Raw genomic sequence first — 13,014 nt, forward strand, 5'->3', positions numbered from 1 at the left:
CCTTCTGGAGTCATAGAATGATACAGTGCGGAAACAGGTCCTTCAGCCCAACTTGCCCAAACCGGCCAACAATGTCCCAGCTACACTAGTCCCACTTGCCTGCACTTGGTCCATATCCCTCCAAACCTGTCCTATCCATGTACCTGTCTAACTGTTTCTTAAACGATGGGATAGTCCCAGCATCAACTACCTCCTCTGGCAGTTTGTTTCATACACCCACCACCCTTTGTGTGCAAAGGTTACTCCTCGGATTCCTATTAAATCTTTTCCCCTTCATCTTGAACCTATGCCCTCTTGTCCTTGATTTCCCTACTCTGGGCAAAAGACTCTGTGCATCTACCCGATCTATTCCTCTCATGATTTTGTACACCTCTATAAGATTACCCCTCATCCTCCTGCGCTCCATGGAATAGAGACCCAGCCTACTCAACCTCTCCCTATAGCTCACACCCTCTAGTCCTGGCAACATCCTCGTAAATCTTTTCTGAAACTTTTCAAGCTTGACAATACCTTTCCTATAACATGGTGCCCAGAACTGAACACAATATTCTAGATGCGGTGTCACCAACGTCTTATACAACTGCAACATGACCTCACAACTTCTATGCTCAATACTCTGACTGATGAAGGCCAAAGTGCCAAAAGCCTTTTTGACCACCTTATCTATCTGCGACTTGACCTTCAAGGAACCATGCACCGGTACTCCTAGATCCCTCTGCTCTACACTACCCAGAGGCCTGTGTTCTAGCTGTCAATTCATATACAATAATCTATCTTCCCCCTCCAACTGATACTACACCCCTGCTCCCCCTCCCCCAACTGATACTACACCCATCACAATACGCACTGCGTAAACTTTTATTTTTCCCTCTCTCTGCCTCTATTTCCTAACATAGCACCATTGCCCCACATATTCCATGATCCTGCTTCTCCAGACATCAGCATATTTTATAACCTCACTCTACTCCTTGCTGCTCTGAAATTATTTCCCTCAGTATAGCCTTCTTCCCCGGTTCCTTCTGCAAGCACACCAGTCTTCCCACTTCCTCTATGTTCATCAGAATCCATATTGGCCTGAAAAGCTGAAATGACTTTTGACTAACCATGTACAGTCCCCAAGACAAATCAGCTGGTCCCTTGCATAAACGACACGTTAAAAAAAAAAAGATTTGTTTATAACTAAAAGTACTTAAATTATTTACTGAGATGACCCAGAGATGGTGCTATTACTACCTGTGGAGCTCCACAAATTGAATCATATACCAAACCTGTGGATAATTAGCGTTAACTTATCATCTGCAAAATTGGATCATAATCGTTTGTTTCAAGAAAGTAACACAAAGACCCACACTATCCTGGCCATGCTCTCATTTCACTCCTGCCATTAGAAAGAAGGTATATAAGAGTCTTAAACCCATGACCTCCAGGTTCAAGAACAGCTTCTTCCCAACAACCATCAGGCTCTTGAACACTGCAAACACCAACTTAACTTAAGCTGTCATGGTTGCACTAGGGACTTCAGGCTTTTGTATTGCACTAATAATTGGGGCTATTTTTAGTTTATTGAACATTTTTAGGTTTCTTATTTTATCTATGAGTACTGTGCTTTCCGACCTGTTATGCTACTGTAAGTAGAATGTCATTGTTCCATGTTCAGAACATATGACAATTAAACACTCTTGACTCAATTATAAAATGTACTGTTAATGTGACACCGAGCAAGGTTGTAAATAAAATGGTAATTGAATCTGTTATTCACTAGATTATCCGCTTCACAGAAACGTTTACAACTTGTTGGTGCAGAAAGTGGCACGAAGTCGTCGTCTTTCTGATGTTTAGAACAGTAAGGTCTCTTTACTCAGGCGCCATTGCCACCTAACGTAAATAAAACCTTACAAAGTAGTTGTTAGTACAACTAATATGTAAACATTCCAATCACAAATATGAGCATCACTCATCATGAAAACCAAAATCAACCTTTGATTATATTTATTTTGAAAAAGGAAATCTGTAAACCACAAATAGTTATGTTATAGCAAAGTTATTATTTAATAAACAGTTAATTAAGTGGAAAAGAGGACATTCTCAAAGTAATACAGTCCATACTTTGGGAAGAGTTTATTTTCTTGAATAACAACTTTTGTGATAGTGCAGGTCCAATCTGTAGTTGTCTTCTGACTTCGGCAAACAATTCCCAAACAATCTGGATTGGCTTCCTTCGATAAAGGGTCACAATGAAGTTCTGCAGTTTCTCAATTAAACCAGACTTTATAGCGAATTGAATTCAATAAAGAGCAACCAAATTCACTGAACAAATCTGAATTGCTGCATTCATAGATAACCTCTATGAATGGATCCAGGATTATTGAAGAAAATATTGCAACGTGCAATGCAGAAACAATGAAAATTAACTTCCTATTCTGCAAAAAAAAGACAGACTTCAAATAACCTCAATTGCAAAATAAGTTCTGGAAATATGAGATTCGATCTTTTAAATATGGAGGGGAGGGTTGCAACTGAATTATGATGGTGGCTGCAATTCCATACATATGGTTCAGGATGCTACTGTGACATCTGAGCTTCCATTGCCTGTGCCGTCCACTCAGGGGCAGCCTGGCTGATCTTCTCCAGGAGATTGTTTACTTGGAAACAAAGGGACTGGATCTGTTTGTCCCATGTGGGCAAAGCTTCACGAGCTGGAAGAGTAAGATAAATGTATCAGTCTTGCAAGTATTCCAATAACAGAAATAAATAACCAATGTAGCACCCCGGCCACTCCGTCTACTCCCCTCTCTCATGGGCACACGCATGGGCCCCAGCTACGCCTGCCTCTTTGTCGGGTACGTTGAACAATCCTTGTTCGATGCGTACCAGGGCCCCATCCCCGACCTCTACCTCCGCTACATTGACGACTGCTTTGGTGCCACCTCCTGCACCCACACACAACTGACTGACTTCATCCACTTCACCACCAACTTCCATCCGGCACTCCAATACACCTGGACGATTTCCGACACTTCCCTACCATTCCTTGACCTCACCATCTCCATCGCAGGGGACAGACTCCTGACCGACATACATTACAAACCCACTGACTCACATGGCTATCTGGACTACACGTCTTCCCACCCTGCCCCCTGTAAAGACTCCATCCCCTACTCCCAATTCCTCCGCCTACGCCGCATCTGTTCCCAGGATGAGACATTTCATACCAGGGCATCGGAAATGTCCTCGTTCTTCAGGGAACGGGGATTCCCCTCCGCCACCATAGATGAGGCTCACACCAGGGTCTCATCCATACCCCGTAACACTGCTCTCTCTCCCCATCCCCGCACACGCAACAAGGGCAGAGTCCCTCTGGTCCTCACCTTTCACCCCACCAGCCGGCAAATACAACACATAATCCTCCGCCATTTCCGCCACCTCCAACGTGACCCCACCACTCGCCACATCTTCCCATCTCCCCCCATGTCTGCCTTCCGCAAAGACCGCTCCCTCCGCAACTCCCTCGTCAATTCTTCCCTTCCCTCCCTCACCACCCCCTCCCCGGGCACTTTCCGTTGCAACCGCAAGAAATGCAACACCTGTCCCTTCACCTCCCCCCTCGACTCCATTCAAGGTCCCAAACAGTCGTTCCAGGTGCGACAAAGGTTCACCTGTATCTCCTCCAACCTCATCTACTGCATCCGCTGCTCTAGATGTCAGCTAATTTACATCGGTGAGACCAAGCGTAGGTTGGGTGACCGTTTCGCCGAACACCTCCGCTCAGTCCGCCTTAACCTACCTGACCTCCCGGTGGCTCAGCACTTCAACTCCCCCTCCCATTCCCAATCCGACCTCTCTGTCCTGGGTCTCCTCCATTGCCAGAGTGAGCAACAGCGGAAATTGGAGGAACAGCACCTCATATTGGGGTCCTTGCGCCCTTATGTCATCAACATTGAATTCCCCCAATTTGGCTAGCCTGTGCTGTCCCCTCCCCTTCCTTCACCCTCTAGCTGTCTCCTCCCACCCTCCCATCCGCCCGCCCTCGGGCTCCTCCTCCTCCCTTTTTCCTTCTTTCTTTCCCCACCCCCCATCAGTCTGAAGAAGGGTTTCGGCCCGAAACGTCGCCTATTTCCTTCGCTCCATAGATGCTGCTGCACCCGCTGAGTTCCTCCAGCAATTTTGTGTACCCCCTCTCTCATCAGGCAAGTTGTACAGAAGTGTGAAAACGCACAGGTCCAGGTTCAGAAACAGTTTCCTTCCAGCTATCAAGCAACTGAACCATCCTACCAACAACTAAAGATCAGTCTTGAGCTGTTATCTACCTCATTGGAGACCCTCCGACTATCTACGATCAGATTTTACTAGACTTTATATTGCACTAAATGTTATTATTCACGTTATTCACTTTATCGTGTATCTGTACACTGTAGACGGCTCGATCGTCTTTCCGCTGACTTGGTTAACACGCACCAAAAGCTTTTCACTATGCCTTGGTACATGTCAAGTCAAGTCAAGTTTATTCGTCACATACACATACGAGATGTGCAGTGAAATGAAAGTGGCAATGCTCGCGGACTTTGTGTAAAAAGACAAACAAACAACCAAACAAACTATAAACACAATCATAAACACACACATATTCTTTTACATATTAAATATTGGAAGGAAAAACGTTCAGTAAAGTTAGTCCATGGTGAGATAGGAGTTTACAGTCCGAATGGCCTCTGGGAAGAAACTCCTTCTCAACCTCTCCGTTCTCACAGCATGGCAATGGAGGCGTTTGCCTGACCGTAGCAGCTGGAACAGTCCGTTGCATGGGTGGAAGGGGTCTCCCATGATTTTATTGGCTCTGGAGTTGCACCTCCTGATGTATAGTTCCTGCAGGGGGGCGAGTGAAGTTCCCATAGTGTGTTTGGTCTCTCTGTAGAGACTTCTTGTCCTGGGCAGAGCAATTCCCAAACCAGATGGTAATATTTCCGGACAAGATGCTTTCCACAGCCGCTGAGTAGAAGCACTGGAGGATCCTCGGAGACACTCTAAATTTCCTCAAATTGCCTGAGGTGGTAAAGGCGCTGCCTTGCCTTACTCACAAGTGCTGCGGCGTGTGATGTCCATGTCATATCCTCAGAGATGTGGACTCTCAGATATTTAAAACAGCTCACCCTATCCACAGGATCCCCATTTATCCTCAATGGTGTGTACGTCCTCGGATGATGTGCCCTCCTAAAGTCCACGATCAGCTCCTTATGATAATAAACTAAACTCAACTCATCTGTTGGTTTAGAATGCACGAATATAAATAGAACCAATAATCCATTGGGCCCTTTAAGCCTGCTCCATGACAGGTTATTTCTCTCTGTGCCTCTTTCTTACACTAACCACATAGTCATTGATTCTCTTCATCTCCGAATAGCCCCCAGTCATACAGCACAGAAACCAGCCCTTCGGCCTCATTGGTCCGTGTCGACCAAGATACCTAATTGCCAGTCCCATTTGGCCCACATTCCTTCAAACATTTCCAATCCATGTACGTTTCCAAATATCTTTTAAATGTTGTTATTGCGCCTACCTCAACTACCTCCTCTGGCAGCTTGCTCCATACACCCACCACCCTCAGTGTAAAAAAAGTTGCTCCTCAGGTTCTCACTGAATCATTCCCCCCTTACTTAAAGCTATGTCCTTTAATTCTTGATTCCCCTTTCAATCACTCTCAAATATATTCAGTGACTCATGTTGCAGTTGTATAAGACGTTGGTGAGACCGCATTTAGAATAATGTGTTCAGTTCTGGACACCATGTTATAGGAAAGATATTGTCAAGCTTGAAAGGGTTCAGAGAAGATTTACAAGGATGTTGCCAGGACTAGAGGGTGTGAGCTATAGGGAGAGGTTGAGTAGGCTGGGTCTCTATTCCTTGGAGCGCAGGAGGATGAGGGGTGATCCTTATAAAGGTGTACAAAATCATGAGAGGAATAGATCATATAGATGCACAGTCTCTTGCCCAGAGTAGGGGAATCAAGGACCAGAGGACATAGGTTCAAAGGGTGGTGGGTGTATGGAACAAGCTGCCAGATGAAGTAGTTGAGGCTGGGACTATCCCAATGTTTAAGAAACAGTTTAAGAGACAGGTACATGGATAGGACAGGTTTGGAGGGATATGGACCAAGCACAGGCAGGTGGGACTAGTATAGCTGGGACACGTTTGCGGTGTGGGCAAGTTGGGCCAAAGGGCCTGTATCCACACTATATCACTCTATGAATAAGCTTTCACTATCTTCTTGAATGGAAAATTCCTAAGATTCACCACTCAGAATGAAGACATTTCTTTCCATCTTCGTCCTGCCTGGGCAACCTCCTATTTTTAGATGGTAACCTAGATACCCTGGCCAGGAGAACCATGAATCCCACATCTACAATCAAGCTTAGAAAGAATATCCAATGCTTTAATGAGATCTCATTTTTTCTTAAACTCAAAGAGTGTATACTTACCCTGCTTTTCCCCATATGATAAACGTTCCCTTTATTTAAAGGTGACCCTTTATTGGATTCCCTCTATTGGCAATATATCCTTCCTTAGGCAGGATGACCGCAGACTTGTACACAATATTCTAAGTGCAGTCACATCAGCACTCGATATAATTGAAGCAAGATGTCTTCATTCTTGCAATCAAATATCCTTGCAGTTAAGGATACCTGCTTGTTAATTTTTAGTGATTTGTGCAGAAAGGCATCCAGATTGCTATTGTCACCAACACCTTTCAGCCTCTCACCATTTAAAACATATTTGACTACATGATTATGCCAATGAAACATTTCTGAGTCCCAAAGTGATGTATTAATTTACTGGGGGTACACAAAATTGCTGGGGAAACTCAGCGGGTGCAGCAGCATCTATGGAGCGAAGGAAATAGGCGACGTTTCGGGCCGAAACCCTTCTTCAGACTGTCACAAGATCTCACTTCTTCATTGCACAGAATTATAAAAACATGAACAGTAGAAAGACTTAACATTTTCAGTTTGGAGGCACACTTACTTTCAAAGTGAACAATTCCATCAATTTGATCAATAAATCCATTCATTCGCCCTTCAGTGATCATCTGCGATGCAATTTTCTCTGCCTAGTGGAGAAAGTACAAAAGCAATTAAATCATCTTTTCAACATTCACAGATAGAGGAAAAACATTACAAATCAACACCCGAGAAGAAGTTGGCATGCCAAGTAAATAACTAATTAACACTTTGGAATACCCAAGTGACAGAGAAGAAATATAACATTTTCACATTTAATCATCTATAATTAAACAAATATGATAGAGAATTTTGTGCATTTTGTCACTTGCTTTGTACTTGGCAAAGTTCACAAATGGTCGACCTAGAGAAAACTAAGATTCCCTGGTCCAAAAATTAATTGCTCCTCCTCATCTTGTTAGCAGAAGCCCAGATGTTCAAATAATGAAATCAAAATGCCTAACACTCCGTGTTAAGAAGCAAGTTGGGCTGAAGGGCCTGTTTCCATATGGTATGACTCGATGAGAGCAAAGGTGTTATAATGTTAGATACTGATAAATATAATAATTATAATGAAGCAAGTCTCCCACTATAGACAATTTCAGATGTTATGCAATCAATGATAAATAGGAGTCAATAGTCAAACAGCAATGAAACAGGCATTTTGGCCCAACTTGCCCAAGCCAGCCAAGATGCCCCATCTACCCTGCCCCACCTGCCCATGTGTGGCCCATACCCCTCAGGACAGCATCCCCTCCCCTGGGTGTCACTTTGAACCCTTTCACTGGCTGACAGTCCAGGAGAGGCCAATCTACAGCATCATTGCTAGCAGCTAGGTCCAATTAATAGACAATAGATTGGGCACCTGAACCTGTCAGCCTACTCCCTTTTAAACCCAGGCAGTCCAGCCAGAGGGAAGGGAGAGAAAGTGTGGTGCTACCCGTGTTCCCCTGTTGTAGATTCAAGTAAGACTGAGCCACCGTGTGGACAAGCTGAGCTGCTGGGAAGAAGCCCTAAAGAGCCGGCACCTCTACTGAGGCTAAGACTGAGTGGCCAGTGCCTCTTCTTGCCTACATACAATGAGGGACTGCACCCACACAGAGGCAAAGACTGAGCCGCCAGGATAAACCTGAGACTGCCAGCACCTTCTCGAGGGGCAAAGGTGAACTACAGGGAGAAACCTGAGATCATCACACCTCCTCCTTCAATACCAGGACTGAGCTGTTGGGATAAGCCCGAGAGTGCCACTGCCTATGTGCCCTGACAGCGAGGGACTTGCCCCCATGAAGCCCTGGACTTCCTTACTACTGTAAATAAAATATATCCGGTGAGTTCACTACACTGCAAGTGGTGATGTGTTCATTGCTGAATCTGGTGTTAACCCCAACTCCACAACCTCCAAACTTCTATCTATGTACCTGTCTAAATGTCCTGCCTCAACCACGTCCTCTGGCAGCCTGTTCTATAAACCCACCACCCTCTGTGTGAAAGATAACTTCTATACTCTGATGAACGAACATGTCTTCTTGATCATCACGGAGCCCGCGATTCCTTTGCCAGGGATCGACCTCAGAGCTCCACTGCGGACTTTAATATCGTGGAGCCCGTGGTCTGTGGTCAGAGACCGACTTCGGGAACTCCAAGCCACAGGAGCTTCGACCGCCCCGACGAGGGGGCTTCGACCGCTGGCTGCCGAAGCTTCGATCACCCCGATCAACTGCCCCAACCGCGGGAGAAAAACGAGGGAAGAAGATTAAGACTTTATTGCCTTCCATCACGGTGAGGAATGTAGGGAATCCACTGTGGTGGATGTTTATGTTAACTTTTATGTAGTTGCGTGTCTTCTTTTAAAGTATGGTTGTATGATAATTTGCATATCACTGTACCTTAATTGGTACACGTGACAATAAAAGACCTTTGAAACCTTTGACCTGCACCTTTTCACTTCCAGCCAACTTCAGACAAAATAAGGGATGCATAAAAGATAATACATGAAATGAATGCGGTGACATGAGCGCATCTTTTATGCTCAACAACTGCTGTTTCACATTCAGAGAAATCTGGTTGATTAATCCCTGGTTTAACTACATATCGCCCTGCGTTGGCCTAAAATCATATGGAACACTTTCTGTTGAATGACCTGAAACGTCATCCATTCCTTTTCTCCAGAGATGCTGCCTGTCCCGTTGACTTACTCCAGTGTTTTGTGTCGAACTAGCTCTTTTGTCTTACTGACATTGAGATTGTTTCAGTGCTGAAAATAGTACAATGTCAATTTTGTTAATTACAAACTGATTAATCAAAAAATTAATGCTAGGCAAATATCAGAAAACATTTCATATGAAGTAAGTTTCTGTCAAAAGTAATGATGATGCCAGGTGTCCTTGTACTAAAACCCTAACTAATATAAATATCTGCCTTTCGCACAAACATTAAAATTTGGAAGCCATATTTCAATTCTTTATAAGTGTCTTTTTTTTATGTCAATGTGTAAAATGGAAAGCAAGAGCTCTTGGATCATGATGTTGGGGACGAACAGCAAATTACCACAACTCTGACACCACTGAGTACTCTGGGACTTCTCTATGGTGACTCTGGCAGCAGAAGTGTCCTATCACAATGTCAGTGGTTTATCCCTGTACACTTTGTATCCGAGCACAATAATCTTAGTCTGTACCTGCTTGTGGCCTACACACAAGGATCACACACCCTATATTATCATCACCATTGTCACTTGGTAGTCTTCTATTGATTTTCTATGTTGGTTCAAATATTGTTCATACAGCATGCTGATGCAAAATGAAGTTAGCATGAATACCACAGTATGCTTTTACTGATAGAAACATAGAAAATAGGTGCAGGAGTAGGCCATTCGGCACTTCGAGCCATTCAATATGATCATGGCTGATCATCCAACTCAGTATCCCGTACCTGCCTTCTCTCCATGCCCCCTGATCCCTCTAGCCACAAGGGCCACATCTAACTCCCTCTTAAATATAGCCAATGAACTGGCCTCAACTACCTTCTGTGGCAGAGAGTTCCAGAGATTCACCACTCTCTGCGTGAAAAATGTTCTTCTCATCTCGGTTCTAAAGGATTTCCCCTCTATCCTTAAGCTGTGACCCCTTGTCCTGGACTTCCCCAACATCGGGAACAATCTTCCTGCATCTAGCCTGTCCAACCCCTTAAGAATTTTGTAAGTTTCTATAAGATCCCCCCTCAATCTCCTAAATTCTAGCGAGTACAATCCGAGTCTATCCAGTCTTTCTTCATAAGAAAGTCCTGACATCCCAGGAATCAGTCTGGTGAACCTTCTCTGCACTCCCTCTATGGCAATAATTTCCTTCCTCAAATTTGGAGACCAAAACTGTACGCAATACTCCAGGTGTGGTCTCACCAAGACCCTGTACAACTGCAGCAGAACCTCCCTGCTCCTATACTCAAATCCTTTTGCTATGAAATGCGCTATGCGCTGATATGTGCTACATGTGATTAACATTAAAGCATCCCAGGGGAAAGATCCATTTCAATTCCAGTAATTAGAGTTGTCATGTAAAGTCGCATAAAACAGTGTGCATTCAATCCATCCGATGAAGGAAGCACCAAGTGAAAGTGAACCTGCATGTTCTCTGACTGCTCCAGGCAAAGGAAACTGAAATTTAATGTTATTTCATGAAGTGCAGTTCCTGCCCTGATCTTGGCTGTGGAAGTGACAGACTTCTGTGAGTTCACTGAGGATGCTGGTGAATTCAGGTATCAGAGTTGCTCCCCAAACATTTAAGTTAGAACCAGCTTCTTGCTGAAATCCTTGCTTCTTCATCAGCTTGTCATTGTCTGTGTGCGCGGTGCTCATTCATCCAAGAATGTCATATTACACAGGAATGCCTACCAATGCACTTGGGTCAGGGAGAAACCAGTATGCCCAGAATTCCTGAGGACATCAAAATGGCTCTCAGAAAATGTCACATCCACACATGAAGACTTTTGCAACTTGAAAATAAAAAACACAGCAGAGTAGACTCGATGGGCCGAATGGCCTAATTCTACTCCTATAACTTGTAAATCAGAAAAAACATATCAGGAACTAACCTGTAATTAGTCTGATCTGGAAAACTTTCACAGCCATCAAAATCCTTTCATATTCCTGCTTACCATCCTATTGCTATTGCTGGCTCACAATTAACAAATAAATATGGTCATAATATTGCATTTGAGTTATAAAAATATAGCACAAACCAGCAGCGGAGCAAAATACTCTCAAAAATTCATTTCAGACAACACATGGTTTATTAAGTATGAAATTACTAAAAGCTTATTGATTTTGTCAGAATAGTACAGTATAATTCCCTTATGCCGAAATGCAATATGCACGGAAAAGTCAGGTACAAGCTCGAGACTATAGTTCCCCAACCTATGTCATACCAACATTTCATTTCCTTCATCACTTTATAGGATTCAACCAACCCTGAAGATGCAGATTGACGAAAACATCAATTTTGGTGTAATGCATATTTCTGTTTTTTGGCCCGCAGACTGATCTATATGGATTATCCCATGAAGAAGAGGCATTGTGATGTATCGTATTATCTTATTTACTGAGGTGCCGCACACAACGTGTTTGCAATAAAAGTGGAAACTTTGCTGGACTTTCTGTCAGCAGACCTCGAGTTTGTTGCCAGCTTCTACCATTGATATCAGTCACATTGAGGGCTCTGTGTCTAATCACTTTCATTTCTAAGATAATGTCAGCAAATGTAATAAAAACATAATCAAAATTATCTAGAAAGATATCAGTAAGTATCTCAAAGCTTATAATGACACTAAGATAACAAAATAAAAGGTTAACATTGTGAACATGGCTCTGGAGATGGAAGGGGAAATAAACGACAGATGCAGGTTTAATTAGACAATTATAAATGTGGATCCAGTGAAATACAGCAGATATGATAAATTGAAAGATATGGACAAAATCAAGAATGATATCTTGACTCATGATAAACAAAATTCCTGATTTCGGGCATGAGGTAAATATTAGGTAGAAACAAGGTACTGCAGATGCTGCTTTACAAAAAAAGACACAAAGTGCTTGAATAACTCAGTGGGTCAGGCAGCATGACTGGAGAACATGGATAGGTGACGTTTTGGGTCGGGACCCTTCTTCAGACTGATTGTGAGGAGGGGACGGGTGGGAGAGAGTTGGAAGAGAGGAGGCGAAGGACAAATCCTGGCAAGTGATCAATGGATACGGGCGAGAGGTGTGTTTGATAGATAGATAGTTGGGCAAAAGCCAGAGATGAAAAGACAGAAAATGTGAGACAAAAAAAATTGAAGCAGTGAATTGTGAAGCTAGAGGAAGGAATTAAGATGTGTGGGGAGAAATCGGCAGATGTCCTGGTGGGTCACAGGCGAGAAAGTGTGGGGGGGGGGGGGGGGGGAAAGGAGGGTTGTAGTTACCTAAAATCGGAAATTCAATGTTCATTGGGTTGGAAGCTACTCAAATGGAATACGAGGTGCCGTTCTTCCTCTTTGCGTGTGGTCTCATTCTAGCAGTGACAATGGATGGCAAATGAGATCCAGTAGGCCTTGGTGGACCAAGCACATGTTTTCAGTGAAGTGGTCACCAACATACAGGAAATCACATGGGGATCACTGGATGCAGTAGGCAAGGTTAGAGGAGGTGCATGTGATCCTATGTTTCACCTGGAAGGACCGCTGGGGACCCTGGATGGAGGTGCTGGAGAAGGTATCGGGACGTGAATCATCTCCTGTGTTTGCAGAGGACAGTACCTGGGGATGGGGTTGTTTGGGTGGGAAAGTATGAGGGAAGATGATGTGTTGAACGCGGAGGCGAGAGGGGTGAAAGGTGAGGATCCAGGGATCTCTATCATTCTGGGGGAAGAGGAGCGAGAGCAGAACTACAGGACACAGGAGACGCAGGTGAGGGGTCTGTCTATGACAGCACGGAGGAACCACGTTTACTAAAGAGGACATCTCCAAGGTTCCGGATTGGAAAACCTCAACT

The 13,014-nt window shown here is 44.0% G+C and overlaps 1 protein-coding gene across 1 annotated transcript in view; it reads right to left on the bottom strand.

Annotated features, from left to right (window-relative positions):
- Positions 1–1,974: 1,974 nt before the first annotated feature.
- cops4 (COP9 signalosome subunit 4) overlaps positions 1,975–13,014 on the bottom strand; it is a 53,693-nt gene continuing 42,653 nt past the window's right edge. The window contains exons 9-10 of the mRNA XM_033024947.1: positions 7,018–7,102; positions 1,975–2,696 (exon numbers count right to left, since the gene is read on the bottom strand). Of these exons, the coding sequence (XP_032880838.1) occupies positions 2,563–2,696; positions 7,018–7,102 (219 nt within the window). The 3' untranslated portion in view covers positions 1,975–2,562. The remainder of the gene's footprint in view (positions 2,697–7,017; positions 7,103–13,014) is intronic.

The sequence above is a fragment of the Amblyraja radiata genome, chromosome 1 (genome assembly GCF_010909765.2).
Source record: "Amblyraja radiata isolate CabotCenter1 chromosome 1, sAmbRad1.1.pri, whole genome shotgun sequence".
Taxonomy (NCBI): domain Eukaryota; kingdom Metazoa; phylum Chordata; class Chondrichthyes; order Rajiformes; family Rajidae; genus Amblyraja; species Amblyraja radiata.